The sequence below is a fragment of the Apodemus sylvaticus genome, chromosome 4 (genome assembly GCF_947179515.1).
Source record: "Apodemus sylvaticus chromosome 4, mApoSyl1.1, whole genome shotgun sequence".
NCBI classification, from domain to species: domain Eukaryota; kingdom Metazoa; phylum Chordata; class Mammalia; order Rodentia; family Muridae; genus Apodemus; species Apodemus sylvaticus.
In genome coordinates, this window is record NC_067475.1 from 55,358,890 (window position 1) to 55,380,816 (window position 21,927).

General features: G+C 41.8%; 1 protein-coding gene across 1 annotated transcript in view; it reads left to right on the plus strand.

Annotated features, from left to right (window-relative positions):
* Window positions 1-14,698, plus strand: part of Gnai3 (G protein subunit alpha i3) — a 40,590-nt gene extending 25,892 nt beyond the window's left edge. The window contains exons 4-9 of the mRNA XM_052179460.1: window positions 1,561-1,718; window positions 3,986-4,114; window positions 7,114-7,243; window positions 7,593-7,746; window positions 12,362-12,571; window positions 12,658-14,698. Of these exons, the coding sequence (XP_052035420.1) occupies window positions 1,561-1,718; window positions 3,986-4,114; window positions 7,114-7,243; window positions 7,593-7,746; window positions 12,362-12,552 (762 nt within the window). The 3' untranslated portion in view covers window positions 12,553-12,571; window positions 12,658-14,698. The remainder of the gene's footprint in view (window positions 1-1,560; window positions 1,719-3,985; window positions 4,115-7,113; window positions 7,244-7,592; window positions 7,747-12,361; window positions 12,572-12,657) is intronic.
* The last annotated feature ends 7,229 nt before the right edge of the window (window positions 14,699-21,927 follow it).

A 21,927-nucleotide genomic window follows, 5' to 3' on the forward strand; every position in this document is an offset into this window, starting at 1 on the left:
GCGTGGTGATTGATTATGGGCAGGTAGATGTACACGTTGTAGGTGTCAGCATCTGTTCCACAGCACCATTTGCTCGCTAGTGGTCATTGTCTTCATGACTAATGATATAAATGATCACTTCTCCCTTTACTTTTTATTTATGTGATTTTAAAAAAACTTCGTCTTTATAGTTATTGGAATTTTTAAGGTTGCAAATATTAGATTTATATAACAAACTCTTTGAGCTCACTATTTACTTTGGTCAATGATTTGAGACAGGATTTCTCTGTGTAGCCCTGGCTATCCAGGACTCATTCTATAGACCAGGCTGGCCTTAAACTCAGAGATCTACCTGCCTCTGCCCTCCTGAGTGCTGGGAACAAGTGTGTGCGCCTCCACTGCCCTGCTGTCTCCCGGCTTAAATACGGCACGTAGGAATGGATAAAATAAAGAAAAACCACCAAAGTTCTCATATCACCTTTTTAAAGGCTTACAGACTAATACAGTTGCTGCCTGAAAGTCATGACCCTCTGATGCTGTCCCTCGGCCGCCCGTTCCCTCTCCAGCTGCCTCTTTCTCCTGTTGCAACAGAACATTGTTGGTCTTGCTTTGGGGAAATCTAGAGACTAAAAAGTTTCCCTGAGGGGTTGATTCCTGTTACTAGGCTTTCTCCTTCTCCCACACCTTCATCGCCTCTTCCATTTCTGCTGTCTCCAGTGAAGGGAAAGGAAGAGCAGCCTGGGCCGTAAACTGCATTAATGCTTAGTCCCTGCGCCGTGGTTAGACTTTACTTCTTATGTACAAATCTTTGCATTTCTGTGTAGTAGTAGGTAAGTGCTCTACCACTGAGCTGCACCCTCAGCAGGTCTGTGGAACAAAAATGCAGGCATGCTTTCTCTGTGTAGCCTTGGCTGTCATGTGTGGGGGGCATTTGAGCCTGTGGAAGGTGGGGGTTGGCTTCAAGTGTTTCCCTCTACCATTTATCCCCTGGTGTTTGGAGAGTGTCCTTTTGGCCAGACTGGCAGGCCAGGGAGCTCCAGGATCCTTGTGTCTGCTCCCCAGCACCGAGGGAACAGGCGTGCCCCTTGGTGTCCAGTTCATACATGATATGAACTCAGGTCTTCATGCTGGCACAGTATGAGGTTTATCCACTGAGCCATCCTCCCAGTCCTCATTAAGGGCTTACCTTAACATTATTACTTATACTTGTCTCAGACCAGAATCTCCACTCCCCACCCCTGCCATAAATCCTAAGTCATCGGGGTAGAGGCTTATGAATCCATCAGAAGAGACCTTTTCTGAGGATGGTGGCATGACATGGAGAGTTAAGAGGAGGGCAGATCATTATTCAGCTATCTGTATTTAGAATTGTAGTGGGAGGGTGGGCTGGGGATTTAGTTGCAAGATTTCTCATGCTACCTTGTCAGAAAAGGTCTCTGTAACACCTCTTCTAAACTATTAGTGTGTGTGCGCTTGTGTGTGTGTGTGTGCACGCACGCCCCAGCATAAGTATGTGAAAAATGAGACTCATGTAGTCTAAAGAAGTGATAGTCACCTGTCCTTCTTAACTGTTTTTCTCAGGATGATGCTCGACAGTTATTTGTTTTAGCTGGCAGTGCTGAAGAAGGAGTCATGACTTCAGAACTAGCAGGCGTGATTAAACGTTTATGGCGAGATGGCGGGGTGCAAGCATGCTTCAGCAGGTCCAGGGAATATCAGCTCAATGATTCTGCTTCATAGTAAGTGATTTTTTTTTCCTTTGAAACTGTAATAGAAAATAATTTGGTGACACTAGAGAATGTTCAGTGCCTATCCTTCAGGAAATGTTTAAGTACTAGACAGAAGTCTGTAGGATCCTTTACTACAGTTGTCTTATTTTAAGTGATCTATTTATAATCTTTTATATTTATAATATATCTCAGTGATCTATTTATAATCAAGTGAAGTCAAAACATCTAGGTGCCCTCCGTATAGGACAAGGCACTGATAGCCAGCTGGAGGGCACCCCATCACCACCACCTACACACATAGCTGCCCCACCCCCTGGTTTGTTATTGTATTTGAGACTGGATCTCCCTGTGTAACTCTGGCTGGCCTAGAACACACAGCGATCCTCCTGCCTCTGCCTTACATGCTAGGATAAGATGCACAGATACTCCCTGTACTGGCTGTACTGTGAGTTCTTCTGGCTGTAGTCATGACCACTTGATCTTTTGTGAATGTGTGTTGTGCTAGGGATTGAACCCTTGCCGCATGCATGTTGGGCAGAGGCTCCAGCACCGTGTTTCACCTCAGCCTCTTGTGTACTTGAGACACAGGCCCACTCATGTTGCCAGTGAACTTTCTAGAGCCCTGGCAGGCCTGAACTTGTGATCCCTCTGCTTCTGCTTTCTGAATAGCTGAGATTACAAGCCAGTACCACAAAACCCAGCACGTTGTCCCTCTCTGTCAGACTGGAGGGGTGGCTTCTGTGGGATGAAGACATTGTCATGGAATGGAATGAATCCTTTCCTTGTCAAGGAAGTTGACTTGAGTGTTAGTTTTAGAGAATTGGTAACTAGTACTTTTTGGAGGACCTGATGAGTACTTGGCATCTGTATCCCCTCTGATCAAGATAAAGGACTTTTGGTTGTTAAAGTATTTTCTCATTCTGTCACAAAATGTTAAAAGAAATGGTATACATAAATGCTATTTATAAAGCTTACTTTTACTCTTTCAGTGGAAGTAATTTGACAAACAGTAAAAGGATTCTTGCCCACTTTTTAAAACTAAGATTGTCTTCATGTGTGTATACTGATAGTTTAACAGTCAGGTCCTCCAAAAAGTAAATTTTAAAAATACAGCATGAATATATAAATGTGTCAGGGGTCAAAATGGGATCAAATGTAACAGTAAATAAAATAAAAGTACTAGTTACCAATTTTATAAAACTAATACTAAAGTGAACTTCCTTGACAAGGAAAGGATTCATTCCATTCTATGACAGTGTCTTCAAACTGTTATGTGTGTCACTGGTCATCAAAGGTAGATTTTTAATCGTTTCTTCTGTCATACATTGAGTAAGCTCTGACTCTCCCAACTACATGTTGTTTATAGAGTTGGGTCCCTCTATCACTGTTCATACACGCTCACCTCTGTGTTAATGGTGGTATTTGGTTTGTAGACGATCCAGATGGCACACTTAGTTTGTCTGCTCTTCATTCTTGTTGTCTGGAATCAGTGAAGATTTAGCCTCTGTCTGTCCCCTGCTCTCTTCTCCCTTTTTTGAGACAGGGTCTTATTACGTAGCCCAGGCTGGCCTGAAACTTTGTTTGTATCATCCAGGTTGGTCTCAAAATTGTGGCCTCTTGCCTCTGCATCCTCAAGGGCTGGGTTTATAAGCTTATATAGCATATCCACCTGTATTCTCTCTGAATGTCGTTCTTCTCATCCTTATCAAATATCATTCTTTAAGGAGCTGTCAAATAGTCATGTATGCAGCTGACATAAATTTAAATAGCCAAGAATTTTTAACTTTTTGTTATTTTATTTTCATATGGGTCTTGTTGTGTAGCCCAGACTTTCCTGGAATTCTTGAGTCCAGGGTTACAGGTCTTTGCCACAATCCTAGTTTGGTTTGTTTTTTCTGCTGTATATAGTACATAGCTCATTTCATATTAGATTTCATAATTTTTTTTAGCAATAATGCAATTGCCATGTTTTTAAAATTTGCATTATGTCTAAAACCATTCTTATTACTGTGTGTAGAACCTATTATTTCCCTATACTAGATTCACTTTTTCTCTCATTCTATGATCTGAAGATTTAATATATTTCTGCCCTTCAGTGAGTTTCAGGGTCTCCTTTGCTTGTTGTTTGTTGGCACTCAGGATTGAACCTAAGGCCTCACATGCCAGTACTCAGCTCGTCCGGATTGACTTTGGCCAAGCAGCTAGTTTAATCTGTTGATCTGTTGTGGCCATGGTCGGCTTTACCAAGTAAAAAGCAATATGATTTTGTTTATCAGCTACCTAAATGATTTGGATAGAATATCCCAGACCAACTACATCCCAACTCAACAAGATGTTCTTCGGACGAGAGTGAAGACCACAGGCATTGTGGAGACCCACTTCACCTTCAAGGAACTCTACTTCAAGTAAGTCTCAGCCTGTTCCTGCCTGGGTCTGCACAGGGAGCCAGCAGGGTTTTGTTTTTGAGTCAAGGTCTCACGATGCAGACCTGGCTGACCTAGTTCTTGCAGTGTAGACCAGGTTGGCCTCAAGTCTGCATCTTCCACCTCTGCCTGCTGAGTGCTGGGATTACAGGCGTGCACCATGTGCCTGCCTTACTGACCCCTGAGTTAGCCTCTCTGTCTGGGGGGAAGGTCTTTGTAAGCAGTGTTCCTTGGTTTAGAACCTTAATATTTTAAGGCATTAGCTTAATGTCTTATCTGATTACACCCAATATATTTATTTTTTTTCTCCTACAGATAGCATCATTATTTATAGCCACTTAGAGGAAATTGAATGTAAAATTAAATAATAGTTTACCTACCATTAGAATTCATTATACAATTACCATTTTGTGTTTGTTTACATTTTCAGAACATTTTTTTAGTTGCTAAATAGGTATTGACTATCATTAGAAGGATCAGAGCAGTACTAACTAGTCAGGACATAACTCTTGAATGGCTTGTTCTGACATGGCGATATAGTTTGGCGAAATGTTTTTCTAGCAGCACTGCTCCTCTCTGAGACGTGGCCCTTCCCATTAAGGTTAATGGGGCAGAGCTAAGTGGCTGGGCCTGTGGGTTTGAGCATGCACTGCCTCGTGCTCACTCAAGTCTGGAGTGCCATGCACAGCAGGCCTGGGATTGAGGTGCTGCAGAGCAGTGTGGTGACTGTAGACAGTGGCTCTTATAGAGGACATTCTGGTGTTGGCAAAGAATTTTCTCATAGCACCAGGAATTCCAAGAACAAGCCTCTGCTCTTCTCTTTTGTTAGTGGTCTTTTAAAAAAATACTAAAACTGGTTTTGGTTCTTTTTTTCTGTGTGTGTAGCCTTTGAGGTCGACAGTAACCTTTTTCCCTTCAGTTCGCGATTGGTTTGTAAGAAGTTGCTCAGCTTATGTTTATGTGCAATATATGAAAGTCAGCATTATTGCATATGAAGGGAACCACCACCTCAGATCCTGAGTGAGGAGCAGAATTGGTGAAGTCTACACAGGACTTAAATACTAGTACCAGTCGAAATATTGCGATCTTAACAACCTAAAGTAGATTTGAAACCTGATGAATGATTTCAAGTAAACTGGCTGCTTATCTTAAATACTGATGAGGTTACTTAACAAAGTCTGCAGAAACTATATGGATTACCCTGTGAAGCCATAGGAAAGAAATGTCTCTGTATACTGTAAAATTAGTAATTCAGTTCTAATTAAACACCAAAACCATTTTTCATTGACATTGTAGGTTGATCTTTAGCTAGGTAACTGTCTTTCTATGCCAAGATTAAATGCCACATGTCCTCTGTATTGGCATGTAGATAGATGTCTTATTATGAAGCACTGTCACCTCTTCCTTTTCCTCTTCTCTAGGCAAAACTGCTATCCATTTATTCAAACATTTATTGAGTATCTACTGTATTGCAAGGCATTGTGTAATTGCTTACTTGCCTCTCAGTTATGAGGTAATGTTTATAAAATATTGATCTGTTAGTGAATAATACTGTGGTACCAGGTACTAAAAGCCCGCCTTGAGACTTCATAGCATTCTCTTAGTTTTATGGACTTTATAGAAAATGAGGATGTAAACCGGAAGGAATTATTGGTGTACTAATGTGCCTGTCTTTGAAAGATTTGTATGGTAAAATGTTAGCCTTTCTAAAACCTACAACACGACCCTGGATTAAGACCAGTCTGTGATTACATCGTTAGCTATCATGCAAGAGCAAAGGTTACAAAGAACAGCAAGATCCCAGAAAGGAAGGGTTGGGTCAGGAAGAGATAGGGTGCATGCTCGCGTCATCAGGGAGAGCACGTGCGCTTGACTTCTGGTCTGTAGGGAAGTCACATGTACTTTACGTCTCCTAATCTGTAGGGGTGAAAAACCTCTGGAATTTTAGACCCCAAGCTACTGAAGAGTTCACTCACTAGAGCAGTGTAGCAGATGTTAGCCTTTAAAAACTTTATCATTGCTATCAGATACAGATCTTGAGAGTGTGTGAGCTGAGTACTGACGCCATCCAGACTCAGGTATTGACTAAAAGACAAAGTAGGACAGCTGTTCTGTCGCCGTAGGTAGTAAGGATGGACACGATTGGTACAGTCTTAGCTGTTCCATCGCTGTAGGTAGTAAGGATGGACACAGTTGGTGCAGACCTAGTGCTCGGGACTAAACAGGTCCAGGCTAGAGCACAGCGTGCGAGCACAGCATGTGAATGGCTTTTTTTTCCTGCTGCTGATGATTAGGTTCCAGCGAGCTTTGGTGTTGGGGAATGCTTGGTTATTTATTTACTTTTAAGACAGTTGCTATGTAGTGCAGGCTGACCTCGAACTTGCCATTCTTCGTTCTCAGCCTCCTAAATGCAAAGATTATAGTCACCCTTCCTAAACCTAGCACAAGATCTCAAATTCTTAAAGCCTAATATCAAATTAAAAATGTTTCCATAATTCTCTTCATATGTTTTTCATTAACAAGGCAGATAACCTTTGGGCTCAGAATGTTAGCTGGGTATTTAGAAACAAGCCAGTTTGAGAATCAGAGTAGGGCTGAGGAAAGTATATAGAGACAGGTCTTAGAGTGCCAGATGGTCTGGGTAGTGCCTGGCACCATGGTAAACACCGAGCAGATGCCAGCTGCTATGACTGCTGTCATCTTAAGCCACAGTGTTAAGCTGCTCGTCTCTTAATCCATTTCAGTTCCTAAGTCTGCTGCCTTTTGTCACCTCGGGACCTGTGTTGAAAGGAGCGGGTTCAGCTGTGGCCTGTACTTTTAGCCACTGACAATTGTTTAGAAACATTGATTTGCTTCTTGTCTTTTCTGTTACAAATGGCGTTTCAGTGTGTGATAATGGGGAGGTTCTAACCACAACAGTCTCAAGAGAAATAATTTTTAATGTAGCATTACTAAATCTCTGCTTTTCTCTACTTACTCAGAATGTTTGATGTAGGTGGCCAAAGATCCGAACGAAAAAAGTGGATTCACTGTTTTGAGGGAGTGACAGCAATTATCTTCTGTGTGGCTCTCAGTGATTACGACCTTGTTCTGGCCGAGGATGAGGAAATGGTACGTTTGGGTAGGAAGTCCATCTGACAGCCAGGGCGTGAGCATGGCTCTGAGGAGTTGACAGTTGCTCACAGAACCAAAATTTGATGCCCTTTTTTCTCTTGTCAGTGGGGTTAGAGTTCCCAAACCATTTGATCTTGGTGGCCATGTTGTGTGCGCCAGATTGCATCTTGTCAGCCACTTCTTTGTATCCTGACCCCAAGAATTATGCAAATCAGGACTGAGTTGGCTTCAGGTCACATTAGTACCTACTTTGAATTCACTTTGCTGTTTTAAAACTTCTTGGTGTGTAAATTAATCTGCTTTTTATTTTTGCTGCTAACCTGTCATAACTGTGTTTGTTTTTCAGAACCGAATGCATGAAAGCATGAAATTGTTTGACAGCATTTGTAACAACAAATGGTTCACAGACACTTCAATCATTCTCTTCCTTAATAAGAAAGACCTTTTTGAGGAAAAAATAAAGAGGAGTCCATTAACAATCTGTTATCCAGAATACACGGGTAAGGGCACGAGGTGCTGTTGGAGGCGTGGATGTGGTCAGTGCTTCCTTAGACTCCTGCACTCGCTAGCAGTGGGCCCAGCAGTAAGCATCGGAAGAAACCCCTTAAGGTTACAGGGTTGCTTCAGAGATCAGTGTCCTCATTTTGGAGGAAAGTGAAATACAAACATGAAATTTTGGCATATGTCCAAAGGGACAAAACTAGACTTTTTAATGGAAGTCATTAGGCAGAATAGAAGCACTTAGAGAAGGGGTTGCATGTAAGACAGTATGGGGCAGAGCAGTGTCCTGACATACTCTGAGATGGAGAAGGGCATGTGGCCGCTGTGGGTTTTAACGTGCCAGCGGAAGAGGCTGGCCTGTGTCGAGCTAGTGATGAGCAGCATTGGGCACATGGTGTATGAACAGCAGTCTAGCAGCAGTGTAGTGACGATGGCACTAAGGTCTGCCTTGGGAGGCAAATACAGCCTTGCAGTGAGAGCCAGGATGGCATCTTAGAAGCCAAGGACAAGGATACAGGTGGGGCTAGGAATGAGAGTCAGACTGTGATGTCAGTATGAGGCGTCTCTAAAGGAGGTCATGTCAATCTGTCTCTTTCCTCAGCTCCATATTTATTCTTTTCTGTCCACCCAGCAACGTTCTTTACTATTCAGTTTATAAGATGAAAGATAGGATTGTCACCATTTCTGTGTCTTTTCCATTAAAACAATGAAGTTGTCCTGGGTTTGCTTAACTTCCAGGTCAAGTTTTTCTGGAAAAGATTCTGGTTACGGGTAAAACACTGTAGGCCAGTCAGCTGTTTGAAATTAGGGATCACAAACAATGACAGCAGAACTGTACACAATGAAAGCTGTGAACAAATGATCAGAGTGAGCTGTTTCCATGGAAGGAGACTCTCACTATCTGAGACTCTGGACTTTTTTCTTTATAATAAAGTGAAAGGTTCAGCAAACATGAGGAAGTCAAAGGTGCCTTCACTTAAGTCTCTCAGTTGGGTGCTTTGCTATGATCTGAATTTATATTTAGGAATGTTGTTTTATAAGTATCTGTAGAATAACCAGACAGAGATGTCTATTAGGTAGCGGTACTTATACTAGGAATATAGGGAGAGGTTAGGTTAGATATATAAATTTGAGAACAGCAGTAGTGAATTATTGGGAGATAAATGAAGTTACCAGAGAAATGACTATAAAATGAGGAGAGAAAAAAGATAAAATGAGACAAATACTAGTGACCAATAGGAGAGAAATAAAGGTTTATAAAGGATATAAAAGAAAAGAACCAGAATACCTTAAAAAGTAAGGGGAGTGGACTCGTGACAGGGCTCATCAGGTGAGGTGCTTGCTTCCAGGCTTGATGACCTAGATTACAGGAGGGAACTGACTCCTGAATGTGCCCTGTAACTGCCACATGCACACTGTGGCGTGTGTGAGCGCACATGCTCGCTCACACACACACACACACACATACCTATAACTCTTACAAATACATATATGCAATGCTTAGGTTTTGTTTTTAGAAAGAAAGGGACATGTTTATAAAGTTAGTAGTAAGGACTAATCAGCGGTATCATGTGCGGATCAAAACAATGTCACTGGAAAATGGCCTTTGGAGCTGACTGGTCTTTGTTTTGGCTTTTCGAGACAGGGTGTCTTTATGTAACAAGAGTTCTGCCTGTTCTGCCTCCATTTGTAGACCAGGCTGGCCTCTAATTCACATCAATCTGCCTGTCTCTGCCTCCTAAATGCTGGGATTAAAGGCACGTGCCACCTGTCTGGCCCAAGCTGACTGTTCTTAAAGAGTAGTAAGAGTAGAACTGGGTGTACTAGGTGACTGGGGGTAAGCCTGGGCTCCCTGTGAGCAGTGTGGATTAAAGGGAAGGAGGGAGATAAAATGATCCTAGGTAAAGTGGTCAAGACTTAAAACAAGAGAGAGAAACAGGGGGCTGGAGAGACGGTTCATCATTAAGAGCACTGACTGCTCTTCCAAAGGTCTTGAGTTCAAATCCCAGCAACCACATGGTGGCTCACAACCATACATAATGAGATCTGATGCCCTCTTCTGGTGTGTCTGAAGACAGCTACAGTGTACTTACATATAATAAATAAATAAATCTTTGGGCTGGAGCAAGCAGAGGTCCTGAGTTTAATTCCCAGCAACCACTTGATGGCTCACACCTATCTCTACAGCTACAGTGTACTCATAAACATAAATAAATAAGTCTTTAACACAAAAAAGGAAGAGAAACAGAGGTAGTTTATGGAATAATATTTATAAGCAGGTGGGAAAAGAAGGAATTTCAATTCAAGTTAGCATAAAGAAGTAAGCAATTGCAGTGTGAGTCTAGAGTAATAACTTAGTCATAAAAAGAACTAAATAGGAGGAGGCTAAACCTCAAGCAGCTATACTAAGTAAGAGAATCTAAACACAAAAGTCACTACTGTATTGCTCCTTTTATATAATATATCTAAAATAGGCAAATTTTTCCTTAGTAAAAGAAAACATTTTAGATAGTGTAGGTCGTCATATTACTTAATAATAACGAGTATTTTCCTTGAATAAGAATGATATTTTGAAACTAGGTTGGTAGTGTTTGTATAATATGAATATATCGAATGTTCTAGAGTAACATACTGAGAAATGATTAAGTGTATGTTCAGTGAGGCTTCCTTGTACTTAAGGGGCACTGAAAGGCTCAGTGCTAAAGAGCACTTGCAGCTTTTGCAGAGGACTCAGGTTTGCTTCCCAGTACGCACATGGTGGGCTACAACCACCTGGAACTCTAGTTCCAGGGGATCCAGGGCCCTCCTCTGGGCTCCATGGGCACCTACCTCATACACAGTGCATGTACTGACACTTAGAACAAGAAAACTCTACAATTTTGAGAATGTTCATATAGGACAGTGGTTTCTCCCACCCGCTGCCCCATTTCTGAGGAAGCAGCACAGGCTGCACCTCTGCAGCCATTGGCTTTCTTAGCAGCATAGAAGACATCGCTTAGACCATAGTGGGGATGCAGGAGTTCTAAACTGTTGGGGGGTAGTTCAAAACATTTAGCTTTGAGAATGCTAGAAACGTCTGTTCAGAGTAAGGAACTGGAGGAGGTGAGAATTAGGTGTGTTTATAGAAAGTGAACAAGTTGAGGATGGGGAAAGAGATCTTGACTACAAAAATTGACGTTGATGTTGAACAGCTCACACAAAGTAAAGATCCTTCAGTGTCATGCCATTTTGTTGTGACCCTCGAGACTGCTTCCCATTGACTTTGTTCTGGGACTTGAGGATTCCTGCAGCCCTGTTTACTAGGTATCAGTCTGTTCTTACTGGATAAAATTCGCTTTTCCTTCTGTACCCTTTTTAGTTCAGATTTCAAGAGATGTGCTTAGCTGGGCAGTGATGGCGCATGCCTTGAATCAATCCCAGCACTTGGGATGCAGAGGCAGGTAGATCTCTGAATTGGAAGTCAGCCTGGTGTAGAGTGAGTTCCAGGACAGTGAAGACTACACAGAGAAACCCTGTTTTGAAAACCCAAGATGGGATGGGAGGTGGGGCCTCTAGGCCCTAACAAAGTAGTCTTTCTTTAGTTCTTTATTTTGTGAGCTCCTCTCTTTCCCAGTCTTCTTTATGTACTTACTTGATATTTCCTGTCATGCTTGATCTCACCAAAAATAGTCTCTGGTTTATGAAAACAAGTGTACATTGTTTTGATACTGTCCCTGACGCCACAGGCAGTTTCTAAGCTTGTGTAGAAGGTGGATGACAGAGTGTTAATTATATATATTAAAGAGAAGGCTTACTGTTGCTCTCCTTGTGCTGCTACTCTGTAAAAAGCATCAGCTCTATTGAGACCGAATTATCCTTTAAAGTGTGTTACTAGATGTGGGTGAGGACCATGCCTGCATCCCAGCATTCCGGAGAATGAGGTAGGAAGTCATGAGTTTGAAGCCAGTGCTAGCTGGGCGGTGGTGGTGCACGCATGTAATCCCAGCACTCTGGGAGGCAAAGGCAGGTGGATTTCTGAGTTTGAGGCCAGCCTGGTCTACAGAGTGAGCTCCAGAACAGCCAGGGCTACACAGAAACCCTGTCTCGGAAAAACCAAATCCAGAAAAAGAAAAAAAAAAAAAAAAAAAGCCAGTGCTGGGTGAGGAGAGGGTGTGTCAAAGTCTAACTAGGGTTCCACTTGTTTCCAGCTGTTAGTTTGCCTAGCTAGTGCCTCTTTAAGATTGGAATGATTTCTAAATAAATGCTTTACCTTTTTTAAAACCCTTATTTTAGGATCACTCCAAAGAGCAGACTGAGATTTTAAACGGTTGTATTCTCTAGAAACATACCTGCCTACTTTCCTAGTTCTTTTGTATACTTTCTAGATTTCAGAGGAAGTGAAACTTGTTTTCCTCATTCCTTGTGTGTGATGGTTTTATTTTAGTTTCAGTGTGAGTCTTTCTAATGAAAAATCTAATGACTACAGAAAATCCTAATGATAATAGAAACAGGCAGAATTCTGTTTGTATTCAGTTGTGTGGTGTTGCTTGCCTTAAGTGCATGCTGATGACCTAACTTAGCTGGGCGTAGGCAGCTGCTACAACTTGAGCTGACAATGTTGGTTGTCTGGTTCAGGTTCCAATACATACGAAGAGGCGGCTGCTTACATACAGTGCCAGTTTGAAGATCTGAACCGAAGAAAAGATACCAAGGAGGTCTACACTCACTTCACCTGTGCCACAGATACCAAAAATGTGCAGTTTGTTTTTGATGCTGTTACAGATGTCATCATTAAAAACAACTTAAAGGAATGTGGGCTTTACTGAGAGGATGACGTAGTAAAAGGTAAAATTTCAGACTGTTGGTTGCCACTGGGGTGGGGGATGGCTGTGTAAATGTTTTTCTAATTAACAATGTTTTTTCTTTTTTAGCTACTACAGGGAGGAGTGTTGAGACCAGACATCATCTACTGTCTTCTTGGGTCAGCTCTAAGCATGACAGGACCAAGGAATGGCAGCAACATGCAGAATCTTAGCACTCTTTAGCACGGTCTTCTGTATTAGGGAATGTTTAATTGGCATGAGATGTTCAAGTCAGACATGGAATTGGACGACTGTAAGGTCTGACTGGATCGTCAGGGCATCCCTTGGACTCTGTACTCTAATGCTGAGGCATGTTGAAGCCGAGGTGCTGCTTTAATTTCAGAACTTTAACATGTAGCTTACTGCTCTCCCCCTCATCCCCTGTCTTTTTAACAAATCACCAGTTGTTAATTTCTAAGGTTTTTCTCAAGAGAAGAATACTTAAAAACTCTTACTTGTTTGCAAGAGAATCTTCTGAGGACTCAGTCTTAACTATGCACACAATGTAACCAGACATCTTGAAAATATTCCTCTTAGTAGGAACTGTTTGTTTTTAACTCTTGGAATGGTCAGGAGTAGTATTTCCATAATTAAAACTCTTCCTGGTTATTGGGACTATAATAGAGCTTTTTGGAATGAAATTTATGTTACTGTCATGTTTAAAGTACCACAATGGTTTCTACACAGCATTCACTTTGGAGAGTTCTACAGTAAGATTCCAGCTCTCATTTCCTTACTCTTATGGTTGGAAGTTAACCTTGTTTGTGCTGATTACCAAATTACTAGATGAATACTGATGTACTATGATAAACTGCTTGGATACAGATACACACAGGATAGCTGTCAATTAGAGATGCAGACTGCTAAATTGAGAACCAGCAACTTGCTGCTACAGGTTTACTAAGTTGACCACATTGATTCTTGCCTGTTTCTGTCAGTCATGGGGAGGTTTTGTATAAGGTGCTCCTCATTTTCCATCTTTGTGGCCTTTTTTGTTAGGAGACATCTAAAAGTGTATTAACAGTGCATGCTTTTCCTTTGTAAATGTGGTGCCAAATCCCTGTTTGCCATCGTGTTTACTGTAGCGATGTTAACTGTAGTAGTCCTTACTGTGTTCTTTTTCTAAAACTTGCATTTGGGGACTTTTTCCACTTTGTCATGTACAGATTTGAATGTTACAGCTGGCAGCAGTGTTACAGTGGTGAGTAAAGAACCCAGGACTGCTGTCTGTAACCAGTCCTTTCTGGGAACCCTGGCTTCTGTTGATTTTTGCCCCTGCTGAGTGGTCTTTGATCTTTGAGAGTGGGTTTAGGTAGAAAGGTGTCTTTGAAAGTCTAGTTCCTTGATGTAATAGTATTATCGCATCTGGGCCTGAGGGCTTTATGTCCAGCCTGTGTACAAGTGATACAGTCATAATCCAGCTTCCCACTATATATGTACAGTTTGCTTGTGCTGAGAGCTACTCAGTCCTTTTGTACAATATATATCAAATGTCATTAAACACTGAGTGGACCACTGAGGGACAGCAGACAGAATGCATTTTCAGCATTTTAGATCAGTAGTTTGATCAGTGCCTTTTGAGGTCCAGTCTTTGTGGATTGGATCTGTTCATCTTTTGATGTTACCTCCTACTCATTTGAAAGAAGGTTGGTGGTCAGAACCGCTTTGGAAAGCAAGCCACGGTCATCAGTGCCTTTGTTGGCAGCTTTTACAATTTTTAATTACTACATGTTTTGCAAAATCATTATTATGCAGACAGTAGAACTGTTATCTTACAAATATTCCATTAGGGCTAAGAAAATGTCACTTGAAAGAAAGAAAAGTATTGATTTTAATCAGCAAATGACTCAATTCCCACAATGTAGGGGTTAATAAGTCTTACTCTGAATTTATCTTTCCTTTGTTGTATTCTGTAATATAAGAACATCTGGGAATGCGAACTAGTGAAACATTGTTTTCATATTTTTTCTATACTTTGGGTTTAATAAAATGGTGTTGATAATCTAAAATAATAGATAATCCAAATTTAATTTTACTTTAGAATGCATTTTGTATTTTCATTTGGATCTATTTTTTAAACCTTCTGTTAATTAAAAATAGAAGTTCTTCACTTCTTTGCCTCTGCATACCACTTTTATTTGCCTGTGTTTACATGAAATCCTTCTGACCTTACCATCCAGGTTCCTTCCTTTAGAACAGGGCGGCAGTTGGGAGTTTTCAGATATGACCTGAGGAACAATCCCAGAAAGCCATGTGAAGAGACTGTTTCCTGGCTGGTGGGCTTTGACCCTGTAAGGTCTGAACCGTTTTTCTCTTCAGCCAGGCTTCCACATCACTACTGTGTATTGTGAAGAACGTTTCTTAGGCAAAATCAGAATGTGGGAGTAAAACATCCTATTAGCCTAGAGGAAAAAAAGATTGATACTTAAAATTAAAGAAGCCAAAAGTTAGGTGTTTCCTCTGAAAAATGCTGATGTTTTATGATGGATATCATTCACATTGAGATGCCAGACCTTTGGATCACCTAGAAGTCAACTAAGAAAATTAGCGTTTGATTAATAAAAAAAAACCAGCAAATAGACCTTAGTTGGGAGAACGGCAGCCATAGCCTGTGTTGTTGACAGCCACACTTTGTCCCGAGTGAAAGCGTGACACATAGGAGGTCTCCCAATGGACTCCCTACCCCCAAGCTTTCTGCCATGAAATTCCAGAAACTATTAGAGTTGCTGTGGGGATCTGGACCCAATATTTTCACCTTGGGTAGTTTAAATTCTAAATGGTACAGGTCTCGCTCACTGTATCATTTAACAATGGGTTGTTGCTGTTTACAACGTACTGAAATCATACTATCAGTGGACCATTTTTAAAAGTCCAAATTCTCATATATCTCATTGTGCTCATATTTTAGGCTCTTTAACCAAAACTAACTTCTGACTTCTCTGATTCATTCACTCGGTGTCTGCCACCTCCCTGGCCCCTGCTGCTCTTTCCACTTGTGGCCTCAGGCAGTGCTTCTTTGGCCTGACTTGTTACCTTTGTCCATTCATTTAGCACTTGTTGCAGGTTCCTTGGTGGATTGAAGGCACATAGAAAGTCTCATTCTCATTAAAAACCTTCCTTTCCCTCTTCCAGATGGTAAGGGCGCTGACCACAATCCTCTAGTCTAAACTAGTACTTGGGGTGGGGAGTGTTAGCACCTGGAAATCTTACATTTCTTATGTACTACTGACTGTAAGGAAAATGTTATTTTAATTTGCCTCTGCTGCCAGGTAACTATTGTGCTGTTCCTCCAGCTCCATAGTACAAACCAGAGACCTGACCCAGATCAGACACAGTTCTCCATGGGACTCTATGATGTCATACATTATTATATTGTTCCCAGTATGCACAAGAGAAAATACAGAACATCGACAGGCTTGCTGTGGAAATTTGAATTTTATATGAACTATTAGGAAATGAAAATAAAGGTTTTTCTAAATGCTAGGAAACTGATTTCCAGAATGGTCAAGATCTAAATTCATTTAAATTCTCTCTCTCTCTCTCTCTCTCTCTCTCTCTCTCTCTCTCTCTCTCTCTCACACACACACACACACACACACACACACACACACTGTTTTAAATTCATTTAAATTCTCTCTCTCTCTCTCTCTCTCTCTCTCTCTCTCTCTCTCTCTCTCTCTCTCTCTCTCACACACACACACACACACACACACACACACACACACTGTTTTAGAGTTATTTTTGTGATGGAGAACAACATACTTTAGGATGAGTCAGGGCAGTACATTTTTTTCCCTTTAATACAATGCTGGGCCTGCCGAGGCTCAGATCTCCTCAGGAATAAGAGACAGCACCCCAGGGCCAAGCTGACTCACATAAATCCTCCAGCTAAGGTGAACTAAATTAAAACTCACAAAGGCATCCTGGAGAAATGTCTTTTTTACCAAATTCTTTAAGCAACTTGTACCAGTAGTTGAGGGCAACAGAACAGAATCTAATATTAAGGAGAATACATTTATTCATTAAAGAATATGCATAATTTCAAAGTCACTAGTGAATGATGGAGTTTTTATTTTTATCAGTGATTTGGAATTACTTCTGGGTGCTAGGAAGACGGCTCAGTAGTTAAGAGCACTCTTCTCTTCGGGGGACCTGGTTTCAGTTCCCAGTACCCACATGGCAGCTCACAACCATTCAAACCTGAGACCCTGACACCCTCTGGACACCAGGTAAAAGTGGCACATGTACAGCTATGCAGGCAGAACACTGCTACATAGAAAATAAAAAAGTCCTTTGTTAAAAAATTATCGTACACATGTCTGCAAAGTGGGTTTTGTACAAACAATTGATGTGAGGACTGATCTCTAAGTCTTGTCTTTCCTAACGCTCTTAACAGAATGGCCAGTGCTGCTGGTACGGAGTAGTTAGTTCTTTTCTGAATTTTGAAAGAGACTTGGACACCCAAACATTTATTTCTATCTACTTCATTTGTTTATAGCATTTATATATGCAGTGACAGGTTTAAACGTCTTGTGACAAGTGACTAATAATGGATGAGTATGCACTTGCAGGTCACAGGGTAGCAGAAGTGATAAATAATTCCTAACACACTATTGCAGTGTATTAGCGTTGGCTAAATTGACTCTTGTGATCTGGCTTAGGTGACTTACTTGTCCCCAGGCCCACCTCTGTTGGTCTGCTCAGACATTTTCATGGACAGATTAGTTGAGATTTCCCAAAGGTGGATGAATACACAAGAAATTTTTTCTTTCTTATCTTCACTCATGTAGGACAAAGTCCTGAGACCTCTTAGAAACCTTAGGAGCCCGAGAATTACTTGGAGTGTTGAGTTCTGCCCTTTCCTTGACTTATACTATGAACTTTTTGAGCAGGTCGCTTTCTGTCTTACCTTCCTCTTGTGTTGTCCAAAGATGGGCTGCACTAAATTGCTCTTTCTGGGTGTGAGATTCTAGAACTTGGGCCAGAAATAACATTTGGAGATGGAATGTGCTTTATGATAATCAGGATTTTACTACTCTACATAAACAACGTAATGCCGTATAAAACACAGTAGCTGGCGCACAGCATCGCTCCCCCCCACATCTATCCCGAGGACCTGAATTGGAGTCGATCCTGAGTTTGTTTCCCTGTGAAGCAGGGTAAAGGTCTTGGTTTTACTGTCAGCCTCCCTTATGTTCCCCCCACACTGGTGTGCTCGCTCCCTTCTAACTCAGGATGCCTATCTTACCTCACAGAAACATCACATCACCAAGCTGCACCACCACACCCTGGCCAGCTGGGAAGTCGTGCTAGCATCTGTGCTGGGGCTATGCTGGGCAGAGGGCAATGGGAGGAAAGCGCTCTTCACCCTTGACCCCCTGCACTTCCCAGCATTGCCAGCACACTCTGGTCTGAGGCTATCTCTGGCAGAGAGAGAGACTGGAATGCTATTGTCGCACCTTGAGAGTGACAGGGAATGCTGATTCCGATGGTGTGTTATGGTCAAAGTAGGAGCTGTTAAAGTGTATGTGTGTCTTTCATAATGTGCTTAAGCCAAATGGCTGGTGCTGCTGTGGTGCATCACTCCTTTACCCTCAGTACATAACAAGAAGTCCCAACTTTTAGAGCAAGTATCCAGTTGAATAGCATCAGGTACATTCCCACTGTTGGATGAATTGTGCATCCATCACCCCATCCATCCCCAAAATCGATTTCCTCTCTTAATTGGAAGCTCTACCTCCTAAACAGTAATTTCCTATTCCCTCTTCCTTCTGGGGCCTGGTAACCGTCATTTGTAATGTTTTTATGGTTCTAAATAGTTCAGATAAGTGGATCTATACAACATTTGGCCTATCATGTGATCATAGTATTTTTAAAAGCTACCCATCAGATTTATGTGAAATAGCAGTCTATGCAGGCTGTCACCAGCATTCTTTAATCTGCTGTGGAAGGGAAGTGCATGGCAGTCTCTCACTGCCGTGTAAGACCAGCCTAAGGTGATGCTGTCAACCAACGGGCTCCTTTTGAATTCAGAATTCTAAGAAATAAGTTTACAGTAGAAGAAAATAGCCTGGGGTATTTGTTCTTATTAGTGAAAAGAATTTCAACTTAAAGAGAATATTTCCTTTAGTAGTAATGACTAATGTAAATTTCTAATAAGGCAGAGGAAGCAAAATATAGCAGAATATATGGTGTAGATTTGGTGTTAAGCCTTTTTATTTTCTACCCAAAAAGCTTTCCATGTACATAATCAAAGTGTCTGAGATAAAAATAGGCCATTTAGCCTGGCGAGGTTGCACATGCCTTTAAGCCCAGCAATAGGGAGGCAGAGACGGTGGGTTTCTGTGATATTGAGCCAGCATGGTCTACACAATGAGACATGTTCAACAAAGCAAGCAAGCAAGCAAATAAATACACATGCAAAAAGCCAAAACAGGCTGTTTATGCAGAAGTCCAAATTGACTTTGTAGCTCTGACGGTGGAGTGCAGGCAGGGCCTGTCTCAGCCTGCCGGATTAAGCTGGAGTGCATTAAAGAAAGGCAACAGTAACTGTTCCTTTTCTTTGAGGTAAGCCCAGACTGAATTTTAGAAAGTCATTTTGACTTTGTTCTAAGGTACAGATGTCTGGGTAACCAAGGCCCAAGGTGTTAGGCTCTGTAGCGGGGCACTTTAACTTGAAAATGTTCTATGTATATAACCACATCCAAACATCAATTGAAAAACAGCTGGGGATATGGTCCTTTAAGGAGTAGCTGTTCTCTGATTTCTAGGAAAATAATTTTGTGCATGCAAGGTAGATTATGAGAATTTGCAAGCCAGTCAAACATTAAAACATCACTCAGAAAACTGGAGAGGACTGAAATGCAGCTCTGATTTTGGTGAGAATTTTATGGTTCTGCCAGAAGTCAAGTTGGATTGGCTCTTACACTGAAGGGCAAGTTTTATGTGAATGTTAGTGATCTAGTACAGTACAGGAGGGAGGCTCTGTGTGGAGCAAGTGGGGTGAACGAGGGGCCCAAGGAGATGAGCATACTTGGGTTTCTGTTTCTTTGAGATCTCATTATATTACCTGAACTGGCCTAGAACCCGCCTCTGCCTCCTGAGCACAGTTCTGGAATTAAAACTGTGTGGCAGTGCTCTTGGCTATTTCTCAGTCTTAAGCTCCAGAGTCTACAGATAAAATTGTTTCCTTTGTGACACTGGATTTTATCTTACACATTTTAATGCATTCTGAAGGAGCAGAGTGCTGGCCCAGTGGTTTAGAAACTCCGGCTGCTCTTCCAGAGGACCTGGGTTCTATTCTCAAGCACCCACATGGTAGCTCACAACTATGGTAACTCTAACTCCAGGGGTCTGATACCCTCCTCTGACCTCAGCTGGCACCTGGCATGCACAGGGTGCACAGACATACATGAAGGCAAAACACCTATAAAAAATGGATCATTTTTAAGAAGCACATTCTGAGATGGGTTGCTGGTGCACATCTGTAGTCCTGGCTGTTCATCAGACTGGACAGATGGATCTCATGAACTGTTCAAGAACAGTTTTGGCTGGGGGCTGGAGAGATGGCTCAGTGGTTAAGAGCACTGACTGCTCTTCTGAAGGTCCTAAGTTCAAATCTCAGCAACCACATGGTGGCTCACAACCATCCATAAATAGATCTGACACCCTCTTCTGGAGTATCTGAAGACAGCTACAGTGTACCCACATATAATAAATAAATCTTTTTTTTTAAAATAGTTTTGACAATACATTGAGACCTCATCTCATAAAAACAGAAAACCAAACAGCATTAATCTGAAAAGAGATCATAGCCTTCATCCTGCGGGAGGGTTCGTGATTTACAACAGTCCGAGTCATAAAATGCTGAGCTAGAGTGGTGGTGGCTGGGGCGTGCTGTTCAACGTAGTAGTAGTAATAGTCGTTGTCGTCACTTCCCCTTTGAAAGATGCTTTGCCCAGGTGGGGTTTGTTTTTTTATTTGGTTTTGTATTTAGTTTTTTTTTTTTTTTAATTGTTAATGGTCGTCTCTAGAGCAGTTCCTGTGGCGATTCTGGCGAGATGGTGTGTGTGTGTGGGGGGGTGTATATATATATATGTACTTGTGTGTATGCATGTGTGTACTCACGTGTATGTGCATGTGTGTATGTTCAGACTTAGGTGAATCCCATTTCCGTGGTCCCAGGTTCTTGCATTTCAGGCTCATGAGGCTGGCTGGCTCTCGTAATATTGCTGGAAGCAGCTAAGTGTGAATGGGTGTTTCTGGCAAGGAGCAGACTTTCATTTTAATTGACACTTTCTTTTATTTCCTAAACCATGGATGCCAAGTGTGTTCCTCACTAGTGATTGTAAATGCTAAATCTATACATGGCTTCACCACCTCCTGTCAAGATAAATGCAAGGTTCATTTCCCCCTCTGGGGAGTTCAAAGGAATAATTTATCCCTGGTTTGTTTGGGAAGATGTCTGCAGCCTGCTTCACGTGGACCCAGCTGCAAACATTTCCAGTGCCTTAGGCACGCTCAGCAATCATCTTTGTTCCTGTGAAACATGGAGCAATTGGAATGAGAATTCAGATTGCTCACTTGTTCAAATCCTGTGATGCACAAGTGGCAGCCGGAAAGGCCTAAGTGGGAGGGTATTGTCCTCAAGTTCAGTCAGACACTCTTGAACGCTAAGCAGTTGTTTACACAGACAAAGGAAATTGTTTGGGAACCCAGGATGCAGGAAAGGGAAAATGTGTTTAATAAAGATCATTTTTTAATAACGATCATTTTTATCCCAGAGCCTTAGAAATAAGCAGGCTCACGTCTTTTCTCACGTAATCTGGGTCTCTGAGCTGAGGCATATACATACGCCAGTAAAAACACGGGCAGGTTTAATTTTTAATACTTTATCGCTCTACACGAGATACTTTATCTTCCTTACACGATTTACTCTATCGTGTAAGGAAGGTTTGCTGTTCGGCTCTGGGCTAGTTCCTTCTGACTACCAAGTATGGCAGCCCATCAACTGCAGCTGTCATGGCTGCTTTCTGTGGCAAACACAGCAGCTGTCCTGCGCTTCCCTTCACTTAAGTCTGCTCTTCAGAATGATACAGACAGGGACTTGCATCAGAGAAATGAAGCATTTCTGTTCTTGTGCTAAGCACCTGGGCTTTAGGATCGTTGGCCGTGCCTTCTTTAAAGTGTACTGGCCATACTGCTAACACGTGCCTTCTCCAGCACCAACAGAATGGGCCTATTCCTATTTGACAGGTTCTGGTACGTGTTGACTAATTTTCTACATGAAGCCTCACATTCTAAGCTTGCTTATAGAATGTGTATTCGAGGGACTGAGCA